General features: G+C 32.1%; 2 protein-coding genes across 3 annotated transcripts in view; one reads left to right on the top strand and one right to left on the bottom strand.

Moving 5' to 3' along the window:
• Nucleotides 1-5,713, bottom strand: part of LOC115245553 — a 10,512-nt gene extending 4,799 nt beyond the window's left edge. Inside the window, exons 1-6 of the mRNA XM_029823924.1 lie at nucleotides 4,459-5,713; nucleotides 2,676-4,193; nucleotides 2,203-2,558; nucleotides 1,575-2,058; nucleotides 651-1,385; nucleotides 83-193 (exon numbers count right to left, since the gene is read on the bottom strand). Of these exons, the coding sequence (XP_029679784.1) occupies nucleotides 83-193; nucleotides 651-1,385; nucleotides 1,575-2,058; nucleotides 2,203-2,558; nucleotides 2,676-4,193; nucleotides 4,459-4,824 (3,570 nt within the window). The 5' untranslated portion in view covers nucleotides 4,825-5,713. The remainder of the gene's footprint in view (nucleotides 1-82; nucleotides 194-650; nucleotides 1,386-1,574; nucleotides 2,059-2,202; nucleotides 2,559-2,675; nucleotides 4,194-4,458) is intronic.
• Nucleotides 5,714-8,115: 2,402 nt separating this feature from the next.
• LOC115244532 (scavenger receptor class B member 1-like) overlaps nucleotides 8,116-27,064 on the top strand; it is a 36,257-nt gene continuing 17,308 nt past the window's right edge. The window contains exons 1-2 of one of the 2 annotated variants that reach the window (XM_029822236.1): nucleotides 8,116-8,308; nucleotides 8,562-8,705. In XM_029822236.1, the coding sequence (XP_029678096.1) occupies nucleotides 8,281-8,308; nucleotides 8,562-8,705 (172 nt within the window). In that variant the 5' untranslated portion in view covers nucleotides 8,116-8,280. Of the gene's footprint in view, nucleotides 8,309-8,561; nucleotides 8,706-20,144; nucleotides 21,020-27,064 lie in introns of those variants that run through there. The other variant, XM_029822228.1, reaches the window with a different exon arrangement.

Genomic DNA, 27,064 nt, shown 5'->3' with positions numbered 1-27,064 from the left:
AATAATAAAATATATATATAAAAGAATATATATATTTCTAATATCCTCCCGTTACATAATAATATATGTCTAATAAAATTACTTTGAAGCCAACAGCTTCAGGCGATGATTGATCTACTTTCTCATCTTTCACGCTAATTATCGTCTTTTTTATGTCGTCCATCTTTCTATCATCATCTTTCTTTTCTGGTGACTAAATGTAGATAAATTTTTATTAAAAAGAGCTTTTATAGAAAATTATTTATATATGAGAAGTAATAATTTCCATAAATTAAAGAATATTTGATAGTTTAGCAATCTTTTTCATAATTATATAAAAAACACGCATACAAAAATATATGTTGAAAATATAAATTGATACCAATCTAATATTTGATATTTAAATTATTTTATTAATTATTTAAACTAATTTAAAATATTACGTTTTAAACAATCTAAATTTCTTTTTTGTAGTATTATGTGCAATCATCAATATGTTGGTTTTAGTTTCAATATATTTATTCATTAAATCAATTTCAATCCTTTTGATCTCGATTTTATTGGATAGTAGTCAGATAATAGAAACATTATAAAAAATGCATAAAAAATATATTAGAGAAGATAAAAAATAGAGACCATAGAAAATCTAATAGACCATAGAATACACTCACCTGTAAATCAGGATTAAAATTAGGAAATATCAATTTGAATATAAGCTTTTCCGCATCGCACAGATTTCTTTTGATAATAAGCCTTTCTTTTTCAGTCTTCGATACGCTTTTCCGATGTTGCTCATCGGGACATGTCAGTTGCTTTATTATTAAAACTGGGGTTTTAATTATCGGTCCGAGCGGTATCAGTTCCGATTTTGCACGACAAGATACCGTTCTTAATTTTGCTAACGCCATGTCTTCCTTTTTCTCCTCCAACTTCTCTCGTTCAAGATATTTTTCATCAAGTGCATTATCGACGTTCTCGTTCTGGATGTAACTCTCGTCAATTGCTCTAAGAGGCATTATATGAATCGGCGGTAATCTTGAGTACAAGTACTTCCCGAAAGATAGCTTGATCATTTTAGAGGGTTTCATGTCTTGAGGCAGCGATACAATCGCAGCTGATGCAGGTGCCACGTAATCGGTGGGGAAATCATTTTTTTTCTTGACCTCGAGTCTCGAATCAATCGAGAATCTCGATACGAGAGAAGGAATCGATCTGTTTGCCCGTTTCGCTTCCAGCAAAACACAAAGCGTCTTTCGCGGCGGCATCACGTACGGCGGCGGATGATCGTACTTCATTTTCTCCATTATTACTTCTTCGTGCAGGCCGTTGAGCTCTTCTTCGAACGGTTTTTGAATTTTTACTATGGAGGTCAGGAGTGCCAGATTTAGACGATAAGGTGCATCAGGCTGCGCGAATTCTTCGACTTCCAGCAAGGGATCTATAAGAGGTTTCTCCAGCACTTCTAGTTCTTCCTCTTCCTCTTCTCCCTCTTCTTCTTCCTCTTCTTCCTCTTCTTCTTCCTCTTCTTCCTCTTCCTCTATCTCCTCTTCTTCCTCTTCTTCTTCTTCATCTTCAGGTGTTTCTAACGCTTCTACGACAGCGATATCTGGTTTGATTTCCTCAAGCTTCAATAGATCTTCATCTGTGATTGGTAGAAATTTTGTACGAAACTTGTCGATCGTCTGTTCGTCCGGGATTATGATTTCCACGGGTGACGTATATTTTCCTGGTTGTATCGCGTCCAGAGCTACGAAATGAAGCGAGAATAATGGATCGTTGTATTCCAAAACACCGTGAAGAAGATCGATCAGCTCGTTGAGACTGTCCGTTACAACAAAGGAGGCCGGGTGATCTCGAAGACGCCATCCCTCCGAATCGCTGCCGTAAGGATTAAATAGAAAGAATTTTCCATCCTCTTTCCAAATAGCGTACATCAATCTCTTATTTTCCAACACTGCTTCAGGATATCGTTCAAAATAACGCTCGAGTGCCTCTGCGAGATTTGCCAACGGATTTGCGTCGCCGTCCACAACGTTTGTCTTCGTCTTGAAAATAGCGTCGTACTCAGCTAGTTTTAATCTAGGCGGTAAGAAAGAGATATCCAAATGACTCGGAGCACGTGCTACTTTCCGAATGACTTCTTCCTCTTCCTCTTCTTCCTCTTCTTCTTCCTCTTCTTCGACCTCCTCTTCTTCTTCCTCTTCTTCTTCCTCTTCTTCTAACTCTTCTTTCACTCCTGTAGCTTCTTTTATCTCCGGTCGGCCTTGTTCGATCCATGTTATGACTTGCTCATAAGCTTTGTTGCTGACGTCAACAATTTGATCCACGTCTATATTTCGCCAGCGAGTCGGATCTTTCAATCTTCTGTACGCCAAAGCAGTCAAAGCGGCTATTAATCCTTGCCTGCCACGTGATTGCGGACGGAAGCTTTCGCTCAGACAATTTTTGGTACCGCAAAGTAGCAGACGATGAACATTTATCATTCTATATCCCGTAATAAATTTTAGCGAAGGTTCTTTTCGTATTTCCTCGGCTGTTTCTACTTCTTCGACGTCTTCTTTCTTTATCTCTTTGTCCTCCTCTTCTTCTGCTCCTTCCATATTCTCTTCTTTCTTCTCTTCTTCCTCTTCTTCTTCTTCCTCTTCTACGTCCTCTTCTTCTTCATCTACTTTCTTTTTTTTCTCTTGCGCGAGTACGAAAGTTATTGGCTCGTCATCCGCAATTGTATATTGGTCCACGTGTTGCATATTTTCCGGAAATTGATTAGACATTTCTATGGATTTAGATGATTCCGGTCGTACGCGGGGCGTTGTGTCGATCACTTTTTCTATCGTATCCGTAGGTGCCGGTGGTGACGGAGCCCGCGGTCTACGGTTTGTACCTCTCTCTCGATAAATTACTCTCTCGAGTGGTCCGTCCGGTGCTACTCCAGTCTTTACGTACAGCACTGTTACCCCATGTATCAGGAAAGGATCCTTGTCCTTATTACCGGTATTCTCCAATACTGTTTCCACTATCTCGTTTACGGTGCTATTCATGGTAACACAGGCAGCGCCTCCGAATGTATCACCCGTCGTATATTCTCTGTCATCGTGATAGATCCTAAAACCTTCGTCGTCGCATTCGAACGGATCGAGAAAATAATACACATCGCCCTCTTTCCAGATCGCGTAGAAGATCTTCTTAATTTCGAGTATCCCGACCTCCCGTGTCTCGAAGAATTCGCGTATACCGCTGTTAATAGCAATCTTGTCTTTTTGCGCGCGATCCGGTATTACATTCGCGTCTACCTTTATCTTAGCGGAATACACTCCGAGAATAAAGTCGCTCATCAAATCCTCCAACCGGAGCTCAAAGTCATCGTCGAGCTTTTTCTCAAGGATCCTGACTAGATCAACTAGATAAATATTGGATTGATTGATAATCAAGTTGAGCAAAGCGGTCGTCCACTTATTTGAGTTAATTAGCCGCGAGTATATTAGCGCCGCCACGGCTATAATCAGGTGTCCTTTATTTCGCAGAGCTCTCGGTATGGCTGGATGCGTGAGATGATAAGATCCTTGCACCACAGCTCGATGCTTCTGGCGAATTTTGTAACCGCTCGGTCTCCTCTGCAGTTTCCCATACGTCTTCTCGACTTCTGCGGGATCGTCCGGAGAGATCGGTTCGATTGCTACGACAGTTACGGCATAGATCACAAAAGGTTCGTTTCGCACGTTGCTCTTTTCGAGGATAATGAATAACACCCCCATCAAATCCTTCACGAGAAACAGTTTGGCTGAACCGTTGACTTCATCGGCAACCGGTTCACCATTATCTCGTCGTGCTTGACCATCAAATACATTGTAATACTTCGAGTCTCGCCATATAGCTATATTGAGTACCGGTGACGTCAGAATCCCAGCATCGTGTCTCTTGAAAAATAACTCCAACGCCTTCGCCAAATGAAGCTCTGTCGGATCGCGCGAACGAAATTTCCCCGCGTAGGCCGGATCCTCGATCATGATTCTTATATTGAACTTTTTCTGGATGAGAAGATTCCTCTTCAAGTCGAGGATGGTCATTGTCCGACGATCGCCGGTGTTCACATTCTTGTAGGACTCGCAGTAAAAAGTGTCGCCGTCTTCGACGATCTGGTCGATCACCGCCTCGTTCCAATAGCGTGGTTTGTGAATCGCGGTCGTGGCAAAAGCTGCAATCGCTATAGCGCCACCCTGTTATTAGAGCTGCGAAATGAGAAGCTACAAAAGGCAATGTTTAATAATATATTTAAAAAAAAATATTTTAATTATATATATATATATGTAATTAATTAATTCATGCTTAAAAGCGCATATAGAGAATTAGTATAAAAGAATTCTGCAAATAAAACACAATTCGGGAGCTACTGTTTTAAAATAGAAAAACATTAAAAAAGAGAGAGAGATATTCTTGAAATAAAGTCTTCATCATCGAGACTTCCACGATAAACATGATTACCTGATAACCTCTGGATAACGGCGAGAATTGCGGCATATTTAGATGAGTTACGCCAGAACGAATGCCATACTTGACACAAAGTGGTAACTCCGGCCTAATTTCGGTAAGGGAGTAAGTGTCATGCGGTAAATCGAAAATATCGTTCAGGTTACGATATTCTTCCTCCAATTCCTCGTCAAACTCGTCGCTGCTCGGCACGTTTTCATCGATCATTTCAATATCTTTCGTGACTTCTCCAATAGCATTGACAGTTTCGGCCGAAACTACCTTATCGCATTCGGCAAGCTTTCTCATCTTTTCCCGGAATAATTGTGTCTTTCTACTTTCTAGATCGAGAGCTACCTTTTCCTCGCGACTCGGATCCATCTTTTATGTTATATATTTTTCAATAATAAATTTTTAAAGAAAATATTATTATTTTGACATTTTTATTGGTATCGTTTAATAACACTTTTATTTAACGAGGAAAGTTTCAAATAATCATATTAGGAGATAACCTAACACGGTAAAGTCACAAATAACATAAAAACAAACATGTTAAATTGGTCATAATCAATAGCTTACCGTGTTTACATTGCTGATAAAGTTTTTATGCATACATGTACAAAACTGACGAAATGCACAATAAAATTTATAAAATTTTGAGACATTATTTGCTGAATTAATGCAAGCGAATTTATCAATAAAACAATTCGATATAAAAATATATGACTGTTTGCAATCAGAATATATAATAATAAAATACATATGTACATTGAATAATGTTTGGCTAACATTTGAAAAAGGCATATTTGCCATTCAATACGTGTAAGATAACATATTTATTTGCAGACAATATATTATGGATAAAAAGATAACGTAATAACTTACATTAAAGTCAAATTTAATAGCAAAAAGTGAATAAAGTTTATAAAAAAAATGTATAAAAATTGTCAATTTATATCATCAGTTTACCTTGTTTATTAATATGCTATGCATGCACGCATATAATTCATTAGAAAGATTATTTATCAAAAGTTTAATAAATACATTATGAAACTTAAACTGAATTTCTGTATTATGGAACAAAATTTAATTACGATATTTGATACATAAATTCAGAAATGTGTGATTCGTAATCCAAAATATTTATCATATGAATTATGGAAGAAAGAACGGAAGAAAAAAAAAGGAAAAAAAAATGCAAGGAATTTCAAAGACATCAGAATAATATGGATGATGCTAGCGACGGAAATAGCGAATATAGCGATCAAACGAATAATAGTTTTTTGAAAAATGATTCTCACGATTCAAAGAAGCCAAAAAGCGAAGGGATTCAACGCTCAACAATACAATCGTCGAGAAAGGCTTCGTTAGTCGAAATACTATTAAAGAGAATCCAACCTTCGTTATCCGAGAGAGAATGGATTATTAATCAACGTCAACGTCATGCCTTTCAGGACAAGTCTAAAATTGATATTACCAAACGTAAGCTTGTCTATACCTAATCTCTTTTTACTTTTTTGGACCTTACTCAAAGAAATTCTTTTATATATACAACATGACTCTTCTCTATTAAAAGTAGAAGTTTGAAAAATATTATAAAATATTATTCATATATAGATATAAAAGCATTTTTAGAATGATGTAATATATCTATTTAACATTGTTCACTAGTTAATAAAGTCGCGAAAAAAGTGCTTATTGAAAACATATACAATAACAATTTTATGACTAATTAATATAATTATGCGCTATTTTTTATAATAATTATTGTTTTATAAAAACCTCATATAAAATGCAAAAGAAAGAGAGAGATAAAACATAAAGATAAATAAATCATCATGGTTCCTACAAAAATCACGCAAAGAAAGAAATGGATACTGCAATTTCCTGGTAAAATTAATTGGCGAATTTACAAAGAAAATAATTAATTAACAATAATTCTTTCATTATCTTGCAATTTGCAACATTATCATATGTGAAATATTAAACACAAGAAATATTCTCGCAATCAATCCATGTTGGGTCCAAGAAAGAACATTCTCACACATAAACAGTTTAAAAAAGTCAAGGGTATATGTGATAAAAAGTAATTATACATTGATTTTATAATAAATATTTCATCAAGCATCTTAGAAATTAATTCACAATAAATTTTTTCAGAAATGACGCTGATTAAATAAGGAAGAAGATGGTTAAAAAAGAATATTATTGTAAATATTAATAAAAATTAGTAAAACCAATATGTGTGAGCTATTAATAATTAAATAAGAATGGTCCAGAAGTGGTTGAAGAATAAAGAAACTGATCAATATTTTACACAAATACAAATAAATGTAAAATTTGTTATAAATCGTTGCAATACGCATTTATAATATACGATAAGATGAATAACATGGATGTTGACAAATTTCATATTTGTCTTATTTATTGAACTCTCGAGTTAATTTAAATTAATTATAAAAGACGATTAAGGAAGAATCTATCTATACACAGATTTAGAATAATACTATCATTCCTTTAAAGCTTTTTTATGATCTGATTTTTTTTTCATCTTACAATCTAACGTTTAATAATATCTTATTCAAATGGAAAACATGGCGATTACATCGATGCTTTCTACATGATACAGGTCACGTATGACGAGAAACGTCTTTAAGCTTGATCTAAAACTGTAATATTTAATAGATACGCTTTCATGCGATAGAGAGGTCAACGCGCGATGTTATCAGAAGTATAATCGTACTCTCTTGAATTAAATCGATATTAATGTCGGATTAAAGCAGTGACAAAATTTCACTAAAGAACAATGAATATTTTACTAATCTTCAATGAAAACACTCACTTTGTTCCTCCGTTCTATCTTTCATTGATTATGGCAGTAAGATTTTATTGAGAAATTAGCTACCGCCACTGATTTTTCTGTAATTGTAAGTGAGATTTTACTATTTGCAATGCTATACTTATAAGTAAAACTATTATTAATCAATAATATACTGATTTCATTTAAAAGAGTAAAACAACTTTATTTGATTTTTTTCTGAGCTCTGCACACTTTGAACGCATGTTATACATATGAAGATCACCAACGACAAATTGCATCAATATCAATTAGTTTATAATGATATATTGCGTATAACATGACTTCGAAGATCATGTAGCTTGATATAAAACCACATTTCCGTCTTTGATATTAAATCTCGCTTATGCCGTTAGTAGTATTAATAACATTGCAGCAATGAAAAACGGTTAATATAAAAAAATATAATATGTGTGGTATTAATATTTTAACAATTTATCAAATAAAATTTTATTTATTTATATTTTTTTTTAATAATTGGTAGTATATTAATTATATAAAAATAAAAATTTTGTTATAACTTTTAAACCTGTAAAAAATATATGTTGCAAAGATTAAAAGATATTTTCCAGATTCTGTTGATAAGAAAAATGTTTTTAAATGTGAAATTTTTTAAATGTTAATCTACCGTCTTTTACATTTGTGTACAATAAATAAATAATAAAATATAATAGATAATGATAAATATCGTATATAAACAAATAATAGATATGAAAAAAACGTAGCGTTTCACATTTTGGTCCTTGTTTAACAGTAGAGATTGTCTGAGTGTTGTTATCGCCCCGAGATTTCGTAGAGCGGCTATGAAAAACGATCAAGGGGCAACGGCTGCATTCAGTGAGCAAGCAGATATCGACGGAGAAGTCGAGAATCTGCACTCTATTACATCTACTTTGCCGATTCACGACTTCGAATTCCAAATATTCGACATTCGCGATTCGATTGTGTGTAACATAGTGTATTCGCGCGACTGTTAGAAAATGTTGAATTATATTAGGATAGTATTCCGTAAGTAACGTCAATTTATAAAAAAACATTCAATTTTATAAATAAATAAATATATATATATTTAAATTTATGCAACCATTAGAGACGATTCAATAATATATTTGAATTGCATAAGTATTTGGCTTGTGTATATGTTTTTAGATAATGTAAGATCTAAATGTTTCTTTGAATAGACATTAAATTTTTATTATTTCTACATCTAAAATAAAGATGCCTAAAAAAGACATTAAATAAATTCAAAATCTTTTTTCAGGTATAATAGCTATGGAAATAAGGAATGTTGCAAAGTCATTAAAACAATGGTGCATTGAAAAAATCTGGAATGCGAGGAAAGAACTGCGGGAGTCACACGTAGCGAAGACGGCGGATCTGCAAACGGTCTCGACACGATCAAAAAGTAATTTCACTATGGAATTAATACTTGTAAGATGCCATAAGTTGCTTCCGGGTTTCATAACGATGACACATTAATTCGTATAATTTATTTAAAAGTATTATTGACGTGCCCGCGCTTGTTTCATCAATTTAGATATGTAATTTATCATTGTTATTTCTTACTCGAATTATCTGCGATGACCAGAATACTTGTCAAGAAGCATTCTCGTCGAAGATTAGTTGGTTATTTTTTCTTGCGATTACCAATTAAACATATGTATCTTTGCAAAAACATGCTATATCTGTCATTGCATATAATCTTTCACATTATTCTAAAGTTATATTGCTAATAACTTTATGTAGTAAGTAAAAGTCTTTTTGAAATATTCTATTATAATTAGAGTATTTTATATATGATAAAGTATTTTATTAAAATAATTATCTTAATTTAAGGATAATTTACTATTATTATCATTATTTTTTTCTTAAAATTATGAAGTGAAGTAACGAACACAGAGATTATCTTTCAGAAATTTAATCTTAAAAGTGAATTTCTCATCACATACATTTATGAGTAATTAATTTGTTTTCATGAAACTAGAACTTATTGTGATTTAATTTCCAACCGATATCAACTCATAATGTGTGTGTGAACGTTTAATAATTACTGTCTCTACCGTGCTAAATAAAAAAAAATATATATATAATTTTAAACTAAATAATGTGCACATTATGTATAATTACAATACATTATTATTTGATTCAAAATGACAGTTCTTTGTTCGTTCACAGAAAAAGTAAATTATATAATAGATGGAAAATTACACACGTATTGCGTAGTAATTGTGAGAACATTCTCTGACGTTTACATATAAATTAATATTCAGTTTAAATATACTAGATTATACGAAGCAAAGATAGAAAAAAGAATAACTGCGCAAAATATAGGAAAAAAACAGATTAATCGGTCATTATATACAATTTTATGTCAATTATTAGTATTGGAATTTTGCAAAACAAGATCCTTTTTTTATGTTACGTGCGTCAAAAGTGCATGATTATTACGTATGATATAAAGTATATGTGAATTTTTATGATACGCGAATTACGCATAAAAAATGAACACTCATAAAAAATAGTTATAAATGTATTTTTTGCACTCACACCGAAATTTAATACTTTATTAAACGGTCCGAATTATGTGATTGCTTAAAGTTACGGTATATTCTATCATTATGAGATCAACTTACAGCGTAAATTTTTAAATAAATTGTTCGCTATTTGAGATTTAACGATGATTCCACATTTATCCCTTCGCGTATATTTGTTTCTTGCTCGTTTCTCCTTGCAATATTATGTAAAGAAAGAGATATAGAATATTAACAAACAAATTAAAATAGGAACTTTACAAATTATTACAATGAACTATATTTGTACGAAATGACGTATCATAGATCAGGCCAATTATATATTATGAAAAATAAGTTCTCATAATCTTCATGTCACTTCCAATTTTGACATGAACATCGATCGTTCGAATACCGTTCTGTAGAAATCCCCGTTAATCATGTCACGCCATGAGTATGACTCAAAGCAAATCGCGTGATATGTATAAATTAGTACAAAGATTCTCAACTACTTGATTTCCAAGAAAGTCTTTTTCTTAATAAAACTTGATCGGAAATAAGATTGATAATCTTTTGCTGATTTACGATCATTATACGCGATTCAATTTAATCGCAGTAAAATTAAACTCGCATGTTATATACATATAATTAAACAAAATATATTTCTGATAAATTTAACAAAACGTATAAATAGATATGAAAAAATATAGTAATTGCTGCTGTATTGAAAAATTAAACTTTTTTATAACAAATTTATTATCAAATTTGTGATAGATATAACGAATTTAAAAATACTTTGTATATTTCATCATGCATTATTGCAATGCAACAACAAATGATAAAAAAAAATATGATTTTCTATCTCAAAAAAATACATCTAAATATAATAATTATAAATTGCAATATATGAGAGTTTGTGCCACAGACTTATATATATTATACCTAGACTGCTAATAGCGATGTGACAGATGAAGCCAGGGCAGCCACTTACAATGGGGTAGAATATATATATAGGTTCGGTTAATATACTTCCAATCTGCTCAATCGTAAATGGCTGTCCTTGTTTTATAAGACACTATATGAGACATAGTTGTGTTAGCAGTCTAGATATAATATATGTATAAAAATTTGTGGTTTGCGCATACTGATATTGTATATATTGATATATCAATATAGAGAATATAAAATTATGGAATTTTTACATATAGAAAACTGATCATGTAAATATCTTCTGAAGATACTAAAAAGATAGAGAGATACATTTTATGTGATTTCAGATCTCTAGAAGAGTAGATTTACTAGCACGCCTGAGGCAATAACTTGATATATGTGTATTCGCAGCATTAACATCCTTAAACGATAAATAAACGTAATTAACGTGATTGATTAATTACGTTTACTCATTCTATTCTCTTAGAAGAATAAAGATACACATGTATACGATTAAAGACATCATCTTGACACGACCATTATTCTAATACGATGATTAAGATGAATAGACATTTATTCTTTATTTACATTCTTTAGTTAAATTGTATCATGTTAACTTTTTAATTTATCTATACATGTTTTCTTTATTGGATTCTAATAATGAAGAATAACGAATAATGTTTTCATAGATTAATGCTTGCTGTATTAACTCTAAAATACTGGTTGTAGTGCTCTCTCATTTTTTTTCTAGATATTCTTCATTTAATTACAAATGCTGTTAAAAAAATACACACAATTTTATATTGCTTCTACTGCGCAGAAAGCAGCAAAGACAAAAAGAGTGTCTCTGCCACTAAATTAATGACACTAAAAATAATATTCGCAACTTGAGATTAGTTATAGAGCCAAAACAGCTAATTTTAATTGTGGAGCTGTCTTCCACAACTAATTATTTTTCTACTCAAGTATTGATTCACATCGTTCTTTTCCTTGGTTTGCTCTTTTTCGCCCATCAAAGGCAATATCATTCTCTAATTCTATAAAAACATTCGTATGTAGGAATTCACTTATAAAGACCGAGCAGTGTTAAAAAGTAAAAAGAGATAAATATATAAGACAGTGATTTTTTACACGATCAAAACTATCGGAATGCTTATATTGTAAAAAAGCAAAAAAAGCGTAATACAGAAAAAGTAAGTCTCATATTATAATATAAATTTCATTTACTTCGCAATTTTGATGTGTGAATCAGAAAAAAAAATTGTAATATGCCTAAGACTTACACTTACAAGTTTCTTCACATATTTATATTTGCGACAATCTCTCACAAAATCTTTTACGATCTATGAGAACATATCTCGAAACTTCCAAAATAAAATCGCAATTAATATGCTAAATCAGTTGAAATCAACTTATACAGCCACATTTAAATTGCAGATGAAAATGAAAGTTACCGGAGATCAGAGAATAATAAAGAAGACTCTCAAATATACAGATGACCAAAGGTTAAAACGTGACGATTATTAATTTGAAAATCATCTCTCTCTCCCTCTCTCTCTCTCTCTTTCTCACTCTCTTATGCTTTTATATCTGATAAAATTTAATATTGACACAATTATATTGATTATATAAGAGTGTTGCAGAAACGATTATAGTGTGATTCAAATTGTGTATAAATTTTTCTAAGATTAAAACATATTTTTCAGAATAGTAACGCTTCGAAATTAAAAGGGGATACACAATGATTGCCAGTTGAATCGATTATAAATATAAATATCATTTAATTGTTATTTTACTGAGAAAGCGATTATTTACTAAGATATCAAATCGCTAAATCTTATAGAATAATTATCATTCTTGTTTTCTATATAACCAAGAATATATATATCATATAAGACATAAAATAAAATAGCAGAAGTATGTTTGTGCCGTCAAAAGATTATCAACAACAATAAATTTTTTATTCACGCAACGAAGTTGAATTGATTATAGTACTATCAATGTATAATTCAGACCGAAAAGGATGCCGCTATGGTTGTAAAACTTCCGCAAGCTATCGTCCAATCGCGTCATACCTGCGTGTCATAATTATTCATACGCACGTCTTTTTGGTCAACGTCGCAATCGTCCGTCAGATTTTTGCATTGGTTAAATAAACTAGATGAGATATTAAAATTCCAATGCAATACTAAGTACAGGCAAGATGTTAAAATCCGTGGAATAGTTTTGCGGATGTTTTATGAATATGTTGTCGATATTAATTTAAAATAACAGAATTGGGAAGTTTGACTAGAGAATATATCAGCATAAAATTTTGTGTTGTCTTGAACATCTTTGCCATAACATATTTATTAAATATTATAAATATTCTATAAACTTTTCCTGCTATTCTTAATTTTATATTTACCTCACTAAATCGTAACATTATCATATAACATATAATTCTCGCTTTATATATTTTTCATGAATTAGTTATTGATTTTTTGGTTATAATTTGCTTTTAATTATTCGAAGTAAATAAATTGCTTGAATCAAACAATCTAGAAAAAAGACGTGCTAATTAACCATTGTATGATCAACACATTTATATCATATTGAGAAGGAAAGCTATTAAAATTATTTAATATGAAAATTAAATATTAATATCTGCATGTATAAGAAGAATAATTATTTAGCAGGAAATACTGCATATATACAATATATGTAGTTATAATTATTTCTTTGCATATATACAATATATATAGTTATAATTATTTCTTGTGAAAATGGTAAGCAAGAAATATTTAGCTTACATAAAAATTTAATTAGTATTAATTTCCATTATTTATCATTTTTCTTTGACTATATTGTCATTCTGTTTTAGCAATCTCTTTGTTTCTTCTGTATAAATTGATCTTAGCAAGTGCCTGAATAATAAATACGCATCAACTAATCTAATATGCAACAATGTGACGTAAGAACAAAATAGCATGATCTTGTAATGTCTACGCGTCCTCTTAAAATCGCCTTCTAACGTCATGAATGCGAATTAAACATGCGTGTCAACGTGAGCGATAAGAACGTGTGTTGTATGTGCATGACCACCCGTATGATAACGAATTACCAATAGCGGCCAAGATATTGGTTATAGTTTTAATGGATATGATTAACGTATATAGGATAGATAACATATACTTTGCGGTTTGTATAACAATAAATTGAGAATATATACGGATATCGTAAAAAATTAGAAAGTCACGTGTAACTGACGCGTATTATTTCAAATGATTTAATGAATTTTTAACTGACCTTTCTTATCAATGACTATCTGCTCGCAAAAATGTTCTAGGAAATATGAGCAAATTAATTTTTTTACTCGTTAGATTGCAAATATGTGTAGACTAGATGTGATTTTTCTATAAATCCTAATAATAAAATAGAAAATAACATTTCGCTTTTACGACGAATATTTTATTTGGAGCAAAGTTTGCATACTTGTTTTTCTCTATCGAGAGTGATTTTACTCCTCTCTTTTTATTCTTATAATAGCCGACGATACGTCAATCGCAATAGCGTGAAGCTTGAATTTATCAATATAAAATTTTGTAATAAGCTTACGCCTAATTTAACAACGATAATACATGAAATTAATGCGCGAAATGAATAATTAACAGTATTCTTTGCACTTTACGTTTAATTCAGATAAAACAATTTATAACTGTGACTCGAGTGCTGATTAGAATAACGGAAATTGATTTTTACGTATTGACGTTAATTCTCTTAATAACTTAAATAATGATAATTCAGCAAAATTGATTGGATAACTCATTTAAACATTTATGTCATATTTGTGCCAAATCAAGAAATTATTTTGAACAGCAATAATCAAAAATAAAAGCAAAATATACAAAACAAGTCTAATAAAAATTAGTTTAAAATTATACAGGGTGGCCCCGAACATTCCAGCCAGACTTTGAGATCTTATAGGAAATTTGATCCTGAACAAAAAATTTCCGATAAACATGGGTCGAAAAATGCTTTCTTAAGAAGTTATCGCTCAAAAACCTCTGAAATCGTGATTATATTACACATTTTTCCAAATATCATGGAAAATATGCGCCTTTTAACAAAAAGTACCAAAACAAAAGTTGTAGAAAATTAAATTATCTTTCAAATGAGATCAAAATGATTGTTGTACGTTCCACAGATTTTGATATAACCAGTTTTAAACGTACAAAAAGTGCTTTTGTTACTTATTGTTAGATGCGCTATTACGTGCTATTTTAGTTTAAAAAAATTTATTTTATTTTCTTGTTGTACGTTCCATAGATTTTGATATAACCAGTTTCAAACGTACAAAAAGTGCTTTTGTTACTTATTGTTAGATGCGTTAGATTAGTTTAAAAAAATGTATTTTATTTTCATAAAAGAGAAAGATTTTTATTTTTTATTTTTATCGTTTTTTCAAGAAATTTATTTAGTTTCATTTTCTTTTTATTTCATTTTCTTTTCACCTTTTGCTCTTCCTTTGCATCAGAGGTTTTTGAGCGATAATTTCTTAAGGAAGCATTTTTCGACCTATGTTTATAGGAAATTTTTTGTTCAGAATTAAATTTCCTATAAGATCACAAAGTCTGGCTGCAACGTTCGGGGCCACCCTGTATAATATATAACTAAATTGCATCATTGTATACACGATATGTGTATATGACCTATGAAATCAATTTAATTATATTATTCTGATATCATTATGAATGTTATAAACAGCTGTTAAAGGTAAAGATAATGGAGCAGATAATTTCGATAAATTATCATGTTATTACAATGCGTGATTGTCAGATATATACTTCGTGTCAAGAAATTTATCCTTTTCTACGAAACAAAATAAAATTAATCAAAATACGCGCACATTATTTTAAATACCGCACACTTACTGGAAGACCTTTAGAGTGGTCAATGCACCATCTCGAATGCCAGGACACGACTTTGTTTTTTATTTAAGCAGATCGCTTCCTTTCCATTCTCCGCGATGAGAGAATGGAAACGGCCAGAATGCCTTCGAGCCGAATCAACAGGATTATGCTAACCGATATTAATGCCTATGGAAATATAACAGGCGGATAATCGGTAAACCCACTATCATGACAATTCCGGATTCTATGCAATAGCTTCCTTCAAGCTTCGTTGATCGTAAACGTTTTAATATGGGGTTAACGGAACGTCGAAAGTCAAAATTACGTGCGTGTATTGTACAATCGACAGTGCTCATAGGCCGTGACAACGTGTGTTAAATAATCATCCGCCAAAGAAGTAAATATTGATTAGTCATAGGTGTGATTTTTGGAAAGAAAATGAGAATTAATTTAAAAAATGATTTTATTGCGTTCAAAATACAAAGCACATAGAAGAATTGAAAGATATATATAATATATTATTTAAAGAATGTCAGGATTTCGTTATCTGTTTAAACTCCGAATATTAATCCATTCGAATTCTGTAATTTTTAATTATTTATATAAAAGCTTTTTATGCATATTATATAGAAAAACGATAGTTAATTTCTTTTTAGTTTAATCTTATTAATCATTAAAAGTATGTAATGAAGATGATACTAAGATATCCTGTATATATTACATAAAATTCTACAACGTCATTAAAGATTCACTACATTAATTTAACGATTCGATCATCTTGTCACCGAATGTTGACATTTATCAATTTATATATTCTGACAGCTTGTATCTTCCTGTCTTGTATTTCATTGTTTATAATCTTCGATCTTAATGCAGTAGGTGTGACAATTTACATAAAAAGGATGAAAAGAAATACATCTGTTCAAGGTATTGGAAAGCCGGTAGTTACGAAAACCGGAAATATTTAGTGTATCGCGAAATAATTTATTTAAATCTCGCATAACCATGGGTATTGGGCAAGGTCACTGACTACGGGAACCGGTAAAGTCCGCTGCACATAAATTCGCGGCTTTTTTGTAGACGCCTACATTCATAGCAATCTGGAGAATTATCAGAAATCTAAACGTTATATCTCCTTTAATTAAATTTCGTGAGATGTACGAAACTTGCCGAATAATGCACTGCCCACAAGCGTGAGAAAGAACCCCGCACTAATCATATGGAAAATCTGTCCCGGTCAAATCAATTGGTTTTTACATATGTTGTAGCTTATGATCTACTGAACAAAAGATGTAATGGGCACAAAGCTCAATAATGGACAGTTATCGAGTATAACCAGTCAAACATGAAAAATTCGGGTTGCCGAATAGTCAAATCTCGGAAAGTATTGATTTTTTTGAAAAATGTTTGAAACAAACATAGTAGGGTTTTACAAAATCTGTTAGTTGGTGACATTATTTGTGAATTTTGAATGACCTTGAAAAGCTCCGTGAACAAAAATCTTTATGTGTCACAGCAGAGATAAGGACCCCACGGTTCGTCACTCCCGTAGTATGTTTTGACTCCAAACCCTCTCTGCTGTGTGTGTATGCGTGTGTGTGTATATGTGGGGTAATAAAAGAAATGATCTTATTGTATATTACTCATTATTTGGATCCTGCTGTGGTGGTCTCTGAGCGGCATCTAATATTGTGTTCAATAATGATGAAGAGGGATAACGAACATTGGGCTGGTCTTGTGCATATCCTAAATACCAATACTTATATATAAACGTTTAAATACTCGATAGATTAATCACCAGGCTTCTCAGGCAATGACTAAACAGAATCCTACTTGATGGAAAAAGAGTTCGAGTTGTTATTCTGAAAAATGATAATTAGTTATGCAAATTCGACTTTGAAAATTAAATATAATGCAGATGAAGAGAGAGAGATAGAGAGAGAGAGAGAGAGAGAGAGAGAGAGATGTTTCAAACATTTTTCAAAAAAATCAATACCTTCCTAGATTTGACTATTCGGCAGTCCGAATTTTTCATGTTTGACTGGTTATAATTCGATAACTGTCCATTATTGAGCTTTGTGCCCATTACATCTTTTGTTCAGTAGGTCATAAGCTACAACATATGTAAAAACCAATTGATTTGACCGGGACAGATTTTCCATATGATTAGTGCGGGGTTCTTTAAACATATACGTTACGCAAGGATAGATCTATCTGAAACCTTATAAGAAAAAATTGAGATGATAATTACTCTTATAAATAGCGTAAAATTCACTGAAAATATCAGGGATAAAATTAAGATAATCATTATTAATTCCTGCTTTCTATATATAATTATCAAATAAACAAATTGTTCATTAGAAATTATTCATTGTAAGTGTTATTCTGAAAAATGATAATTAGTTATGCAAATTCGACTTTGAAAATTAAATATAATGCAGATGAAGAGAGAGAGATAGAGAGAGAGAGAGAGAGAGAGAGAGAGAGAGAATCTTGGCATAAATCGACCTATCTGGAATCCCCCGATGTAAACGAGTCAACGTCGACGAGTGTTACCGGTTTTCCGTTGTGATCAACATTACTAAATCGTGTAAAAATCATGACACATCGTATTTAACATGCGTTCAATGACGTCGTATGAACTTACGAGAACAAGAGCTGAACGGCAAGGACGGTGGATGTTGCACGCAGTTTGCGGTCGACTTAACTTGTAGCCGGCGGCGAAACACGCGACGTTGGTATTAAAGGTTTTTCCAGCCAATACGAGCATAATCAATTTAATCGATTGAATCTCTATTACAACATTTATTTTCCTTTTTTTTTAAGTGGACTTCTCTCGGAGCTATTTATCTCCCACAGAGATGCGCGCTTACGCAGAAACCTAGATTTAATGTGCACCGTGATGCATAGCGATTGCCATAAAAAATAATCGATCCGAATTACATAATGGATGCTATTGGAAATGAGCGATCGCAGATTGTAGAGATTGCAGCGCAAACACCTAAAATCTTCTTCCGTCCTTAATATCATGAAACGTTGCCTTCATCGGCAAAAATGATATTGCGTGCAACATCGGCAGATATAGAACAGAAACGCACAATGACGAATAGATAGACGTTCTGTTATGTAATGTCCGAGCAATTATCTCACAACTGATTGAAGTTACAAAAAAGAATAGATAGACGTTCTGTTATGTAATGTCCGAGCAATTATCTCACAACTGATTGAAGTTACAAAAAAGTTTAATAAGAGAAATTAGCATAGTTTTTAGTTTGCAATAAAGCGTATGTAAAAAAAATTTTTTTACTCAGAACCTTTTCAAGTTATGAAGGTCACCACCGTTTTTTTAAATGGAACTCCCTATTTTTTATTGCATATTCTTATAGCCCTTCTTGAGATCTTTTCAAAACACTATAATAAAGTATTTTTTCATTAAGTATTTTTCGAGTTTTTTATATCTTAATCTGACACATTTTGATATAAAATATATATTTTATATCAAAATATATATGTCAGATTAAGATATAAAAAACTTGAAAAATACTTAATGCAAAAATACTTTATTATAGTATTTTGAAAAGATCTCAAGAAGGACTATAAGAATATACGAGTAAACAAAATTTTTTTACATGCGCTTTATTGCGGATTAAAAACTGCTAATTTCTCTTATTAAACTTTTTTGTAACTTCAATCAGTTGTGAGATATTTGCTCGAACATTTATGGATGGATACTCTGTATAATTTACAAATTATATTTTATAAAAAGTTATGCAAAAACTACATAATTTGTATAATTATATGACATAATAACTCAAATGTACGCAATTGTACATGCCGTTGAACGGTAGCACGTTATATTATTTTATGGAACACAATATGTAAATAATATAATCGAGTAAACGTAAAAGTCTAAATCAAACATTATCAAATCAAATACGCTACTCCTCACCTCAATTTACTTCTGTAATATCTTTGATCCGCCAGGAAGTAATAACACTTGTACGTGCAATCGCCGTATTCTCTCTCTGAACTATGAATTTTCGAGATCTCTCAGAGTGTCTCATTGACCTATTGTGATAGTTTAATGTTCCTTCATTTCTTCAACTAATGATATTCAATATAGCTTTCTATGTATATTATTTTCCATTTATAAAAATAATACATTATACACTTGAATATCTCAAATATGTTCTACATCACGCTCGACCCTTGTTCAGCATACGGAGTAAGGTCAATTCTCGGCGGTCATTTATTCCGAGAAGCATTCGTCCCGTAACGAGCGGTCGGAATTTCGCCCTGAAACACAACCGTTTATTAACTGCTGAACGAACAACCTTGAAGATTCGCTCTGGCCGAAGAAGGTGGAAAATCCCCCGTGTACCACGATAGACAGGTATCGAGGGAGCTGTCGTTGAGCTCCCTCGCGGTGGGATGGCAACTTCGTGACTCGATTGGCCGGTCTTCCACGTGTTCACCGGCGCCCGCCGCAACTATCGGCGACGAACAGTGCGCGGTCCACCATGGTGGGAGTAACATATTTTTCAAATCCGTACTGATCCAAGTTTCCGCTACTCTTGCATCGAGGTGTATGCTGCACGCATCGTGCGAGGTGACATAAAATAGGTGGTGAAGATAGGCAGAATTTAGACGATTTCTAAACAATTGGTGAGGTGCGATTCGGGCTTCTCGCGCTGATAAACTTCGGAGATGAATATTCTTTCATCGAGATAGTCGCGATATTATCTCGGAAACGTACGATTATCGGCAATTGTCGCGCATTCTTCGGCGTTTTATTGATGACTAAGGGAGTCAGGAAGAGAAGAATTTCGACATCCGCAAGGTCATCCCGCGAGGACTGACGAATATTCGGTCAATCAGAAACGCCGAGAAGAAAGTGAAAGGCCTTTATGCCGAAGTTTAAATCGGAAGTACGGGGGTGTCGAAATCGCGTATAATTGGCAGGCGTCGTTCGTTGGGAATTACATAGCATTACGAATCGCGACGTGCTAGCCGATTAATTCCGTAAGCCGTCATCGAGCTAGAAGCGGATACTTGCCTTTATTGTCAGCCGCGACACGTTGCGACTGCTGAATCGCCGGCGATAAGTCGCTTACCCTCGTGATATCACTTATTCCGTAACGATACGAAAGACTGAATTGTGCCGAAAATGAAGGATCTCATGTTAATCTGGAATACTTTGTCGCGTTGTGGGAATTGTTCGTCGGACGATGCCAATTTTGATTCCGACAGATCGGACGAGCAGGATGAGAAGAGAGGATCGTCGCGAGTTTCGAGCAACATTCGAAGAAAGTCCTCGGTGATGGTGAATAGATTATTTAACACTACTCTACCAGTGTATTCTGATCGCAGAAGAAGGTGGCCAAAACGTAAGTAACAGGAAGTTTCGTTTCAGGGTCGAATAACAGAGACTACTTTATTTCTCGATCAGAGACAAATCAAAATAACTTATTTGTAAATTGAAGGCTACGTACGCCAAATGTGTATAAAAGAAAGATCTTCGATTAAGTGACATCGGATTTAATGAGGGTGACCTCTATAACGTTGTAAATTCCATAAATACAAGACGTTTTTAATTGCAAAAGCCGTTTTTAATCTGTGAAAAGAAATATTGTACGAAATTTATAATAAAAGACCTGGTTTTTATATGACTTATGTATTGTTATTCATTTTTAAACTGCTTCAATTTTACTCCAAATTATTTATAATTAAAAATATTATAAAAAATATAATTATTTTAAAATTTATTTACTTTTCATATAAATGTCTGGAATAACATAATAAATTACAAAAAATCAGCTGTTATCAAAATTCTCTCTTATATTGTACGCAAAACAGAATAAATGGAATAGACCCTAAAATCACAAGAACAAAAGAAAGATAGTGCTTTAAGACGGTAATTTAAGAATAATTGTAAATGCATAATGATTTATTATAAATAAGTATCTCAACAGCATTAAAAAATGTTGATACACGCCACACATTTCAGTTTACTTCAATGCTCTAGAAGAATTAGCATGCAATTTTTCTGAGCCATTGAATCCGAAGTATATCTCTGATGAGTCTTTCTTTTGCTATTATGATTGCATGTGGACGTTAATGGTTTAAAGTCAGAGATGGTATGTGTGATGATGATCGCATTTAACACAACTGTAAAAGTATATCCCGAAAAAAAGTTAAATTATATTACACTACGATTAATTGGTTGTTATCTCATGATTTTGGTTTCTCCCACAAATGTATATTCCACGTAGAAAATTTACTATTTAAAGTGGGATACAATAATGGTAAAAATAAACAAAGAGAAACACAAAATGTAACTGCAAAGGAAATAAATTGCCACATAGAAACCAGTTTATTTTGATGATAATGCAGAAGATTCCAAAAAATGGAATGGGCAGATATTTTTTTTCGACGCAAATGTATACCTTTCGGGCGCATATCGCGGAAAGTGAAACATGTGATTGCTTGTTCTCGAAAGAACGCAGCGTTTCCAATGTAAGAAAAAAGACATATAAGAATTGATCATGCGGAGATGTGCATAAAATTGAAACGAGCAAACCGGTTCTAAGCGTGTGGTATAGTTTACGAAAACGAACAAAAGCGAACGCTGGACCAAAAGTACAAATGCAGTTCATTCCGATTAAGTCGCTCTGCTTAGCCAAGCGCAAAATATTGACTTTTGCCAGATTGCAACATTGAAAATCTCCCATGAAAAATTTTCACGCGGATACCCATAAGTGCCCGCGCAATCAGTTAAATTACAAGAGAGCACCCATACTATTGGTTAAGTGCGCAGTATATGTAATTTGTATACTGTGGATATAATAACTCTATTTCGAAAAAAGAATAGAAAATGATTAGATAGATAATTGAATGCTTTCATATTCTATATATATCGAGAGAAAGAAAGATACACGTTCTATGTATAATATATATCTCATATGACGAAATTTATAATAACTTTGATAGAATATATTCGAATTTTAATTTGCTGATAAAGATTAAAGAAACTAATTGCAAGTGTAAAATACGTATAAAAAATTTTCTAGAAATAAGATTATATGAAAAAAATGAGATCCGGATTTAATAGATAATAGCTAATATCCATGCAAAATGACAGAATGGCAAAATATTATTCGACAAAGAAAGAAAAAAAGCGTATAAAAAGCAAGTTTTATGAACAACAAGCCATGAACATGATCGATATTGCTCACCTTCTTATATCAACTCTGGTGTATTGACTCGCTAATTGATCTTGATCGCATTTGCTATTCACATCGTATAGGAATCTTTGAGAAACAGGTTTATCGCGCGTCGATGTGCTGGTATTCAGTTTGCTTGCGCGACGAATGCAGCGACAATACACATAACCGTCTAACAAAATCTATGCTGAGAAATTATTTCGATAATTACCGCGCAATTCTACGTCGTTTTTTTTGCAAATTGTTAATAACAATTTTATCCGATGTTTATTATGCTGTAATATTATGCATTTTTGTATGCAACTTGTATAAAGTATGCTATTTTATATACGTTTTTCTTATTTCGTAAATTTGCTAGTAGCTTCAGAAATTTGTTTGTCAATAGATTTGTAATTACACACGTAGAAGAAACTAAAATATTTCCTACTGAATACCGTACACGATATTTGATATAACTAAAAACAAATCAAAGTATTTCTACAACTACTATAGAATTATGTATGAAAAAGAAAAATTTTTCGGATCATGAAGTAATCAGAAAGAATAAAATTTTTTTTTACGATGACCAATCTTACCTTCTTTTATATTTTGATGCTGATATAATCTCGAAAATTACATTGATATCGTCGAGCAAAACGTGCTGAAATGCTTGATTTGTACGTAAACAATCGTCGCTATACAGTTCAATCTGAGATACCGTCGTGCTTTTCGGCACGTTTTTACTCTGTTTACACAATATTGTTTATTTTACAAAACAGTTTACAATTAACAAATGTACTATCAATTGTATTTATCACAACAAAGAGATGTGAACGATCCGTTGTTTATAGATTCTAATTTGATGAGCTATTTGATCGCAAGTCACGTTCCGCGTTTGGTTACTCGTCTGAGACACGCATCGTCAAGAGTCTCCTCTAAACAATTCGGCGCTTAAAAAGCAAAAAACTGTAAGCTTACTTTTTCAAAGAAAACCGGCAAAGCACAAAATCATAGATATATACACTTTTGAGATAAACGAAATAAGCAAATAAATATATTTTCAGAGAGTCCAGTTTTACTTTTTTAATTGCAACGATAGAAATGTCTGAAAATGAATAATTATTTTGTATTACTTTCTTTCGCTTCTTAGATATTCTATAAAATATCTCGAACATAATCATAATGACGCGCTATGATTATAATAACTTTATCAGTGATAATTATCTAATAAAATCTATATAATTCAGATCATAATATCATCTAATAATATTTATCTAACATTTCGGGGTATGAAAAATTTGTTAAATTATTAAATCGCATACTTCGCGTTTATTTGATTATATTTGCATATCTGCGGATACGTAGCGACATAAAAATAATCCGGCGGCTTTTTTCACGACTGGACTATTTAGAGTTCCGGTTTCATCAAACCTGTTTTAGTATTATCTCTGGTCAGGCTATTTTGCTATAAAACCGTTAATTATTGGTCATAATTTAAGACAAATAGTAACATTTATATATAAATTCGTGATTCGAAATTCCCCTGGCTCTAAATTTTCGAAGAATCAATGCGTTTGTGTATGTTAAAGAATAAATGCCTACGCTTTATAAGGAAATGTAAATAAATTCTTATCTAAATAACACTTATTTAAATAACAATTTATAAATCTTTGGTATACAAAATATAGAGATTTATAACCGTCTTGTTAAATTATTATACTTTCATATTCTATGATTTATATGATTTTCATTGAATTCAATTTTTAATATAGCCATAAAATATATCGTTATAGCATATATTATCATATCGTTTAGTTGATAAAATTTTTTAAACATATTATCTTATCGCAAATTGCAAACATTAACGCTAATTGCATATATTATTTCATTGATTTATCGTATTTGCGACAAATACAGCAATTATCGCAATATAATTACAAAGGTAGCACAAACTAATGACAGAAAGATATTGTATAATGCCTGAAAGATAAAAATGCTTGGTTAATCAGCGAATTAATCATATTTATAGTTTTAAACTCGCTTACGGCATGTTCGATGTACCTGCCGGAAAGGAAAACCAGTTAAATTGACGAACACGTGAATATTTTACATGCATACTCATGTATGAAAGTAAAAGCCGATCAAAAGCGTGTGTTGCTTACGCGTGACACACACACTTTTTTATTCCCGTTCCATTGAATAAAAGTCGCCGACCGACTTAAAATCTGCGGCTACGTGTAACCGTGTCAATTAAACTGCACCGAAAGCAATAGGTAATTTAACGACCAGCAGACAATAAAGAGAAAGAAAAAAGAAAACGTATTGAGATAGGTAATGGTAGATATCGGAATTCGTGAGCGACCTTACGATCCGACAAGTACCATCACCGGCACCATAAAATTCAAGTTGTCAAAGTATCTTTATAAAATATTTCCGTGCGAGATAAATTTATTTCGCATTGGCGATGCGTTTACTATCGTCCGAATAAGACGTGAATGTTAAGCGGTCTTTATGCAAATAAAATATATACTGTACGATGTGTGCATTTTAGCAAACGTATTGTTTCGAAACTTGACAGCACAGAGATAGGAACGATACCTGTCGCAAAAATTGTTGTGCGAAGACAGAAAAGTACAATACAATTTTTCATTAAGTTGAAAACTATCTTTTATTCTTTAAAATATATGTGCTTGTGCCTGATTGTAATTAAATTTACAACCTATAAACATAAATATTTATTTAATGTCCCTGAATTTTAAATTGCAAATTACATCTCACAAAAAAAAAACTAATATTTCCGCTTAAGAAATTTTCATGAATTCTCGGACGATGAACGTGCGATAAATGTTGTATTTAGCTTAGCCTGTTGAACTTTGCAAGCTATATCTCAACAGTGCGCTGACGTTTTACATTTTATTAAAAATAAAATGTCGTAAAATAGAAACAACATTCATGCATTAAACATTCGAGAGGCATAGATAAGCGATTTGCAAAAATAAGTTCGCCGAAATAAAACGCCCCATATATACGCAGTGTGTATTTTCCTGTTGCAATTCAAATCATGCGCACGTTGTTCGTAACAGGTAGCTGCCGATCATTATTAACTACGCGCAAAGAATATAATGATAGTCGCGTATCTGCGGAAGTTTCTTGGTCTATACGATCTGCTTTAACGGAACACCCCGTCATGAATGGAGCGGACAGTTAGCTGTCAAGTATCGCGATGTATCTCCTCCGACTTATTGTTAGTGTGCTTTCTCATCCTGCACAATACGTAATTTTATCATTGACCTAAAATACATAGGCATCTCTCTATCTAGTCGATAGCTCGCGCGCGCGCACTTATCTTCCTAATTATCATTTTTATAGGTTTACATATACATACAAAGCATCTGCGTGTCTATTAAATGATATGTCGTCCCGAAAACATAAATAGAAATTCTCTATAAGTACTGGTATGAAATTAATCTCTTTTCAATGAGAAAAAGTCACATTTTAGATATATGTTCGATCGTTCCTCTCATTTCTTATATAAGTTTTTAATTTCTTATATATAATAATTTTCGAATTAAGATCCTTGCTTAAAGTATACATTAAACGAAAACGTATAATGTATAACTCAAATGCATTTAAAATTAATCAAAGAATATAAATTTTGCCAAATTTTTAGCAATTTATTTTAAAATTATACGAAATTATCTTATACGAAAATGCATGAAAAGAGATTTCAATGATATACGTCACTTTATGCAAAAATATGCAATCATATGAAACTCTTCATTCTATTCAAATATTCCATGACACATCTATCATTATTAGTTGTAATTATTCCGCGCAATTGACAGGAAATTGTTATTCATCTGATAAAATCCATTGACGTATAATTGCACATTAGATACGTAGTGAAATATTCCCTAGATGATAACACTGGAAACTTACACCTAAAAAAAGGTTCGATCAGAGAACCGGTTTGTTACAAAGTAAGAAGACAAAACCGATCAACAGAAATTTCCAGAATGTTTCTCCGTCGTACGAGAATTCTCCACTCATGAGATTGTAATTACCGAATATCTCGCAAAACAGTTTAATAACTAGACCGTTTCATTTTAAAGTCTTTTTTACGAGTCGCTTCGATGTGCACACAAAATAGACTATTACATACCATTACGATTTAATTAATTTAATTGCTTCGCGGCTTTAATAAAATTATAATATATATTGATTAATAAA

The sequence above is a fragment of the Formica exsecta genome, unplaced genomic scaffold (assembly GCF_003651465.1).
Source record: "Formica exsecta isolate Colony F162 unplaced genomic scaffold, ASM365146v1 scaffold122, whole genome shotgun sequence".
Taxonomy (NCBI): domain Eukaryota; kingdom Metazoa; phylum Arthropoda; class Insecta; order Hymenoptera; family Formicidae; genus Formica; species Formica exsecta.
Note: the sequence above shows the minus strand (reverse complement) of the source record. Positions and strands in the feature narration are given on the sequence as shown.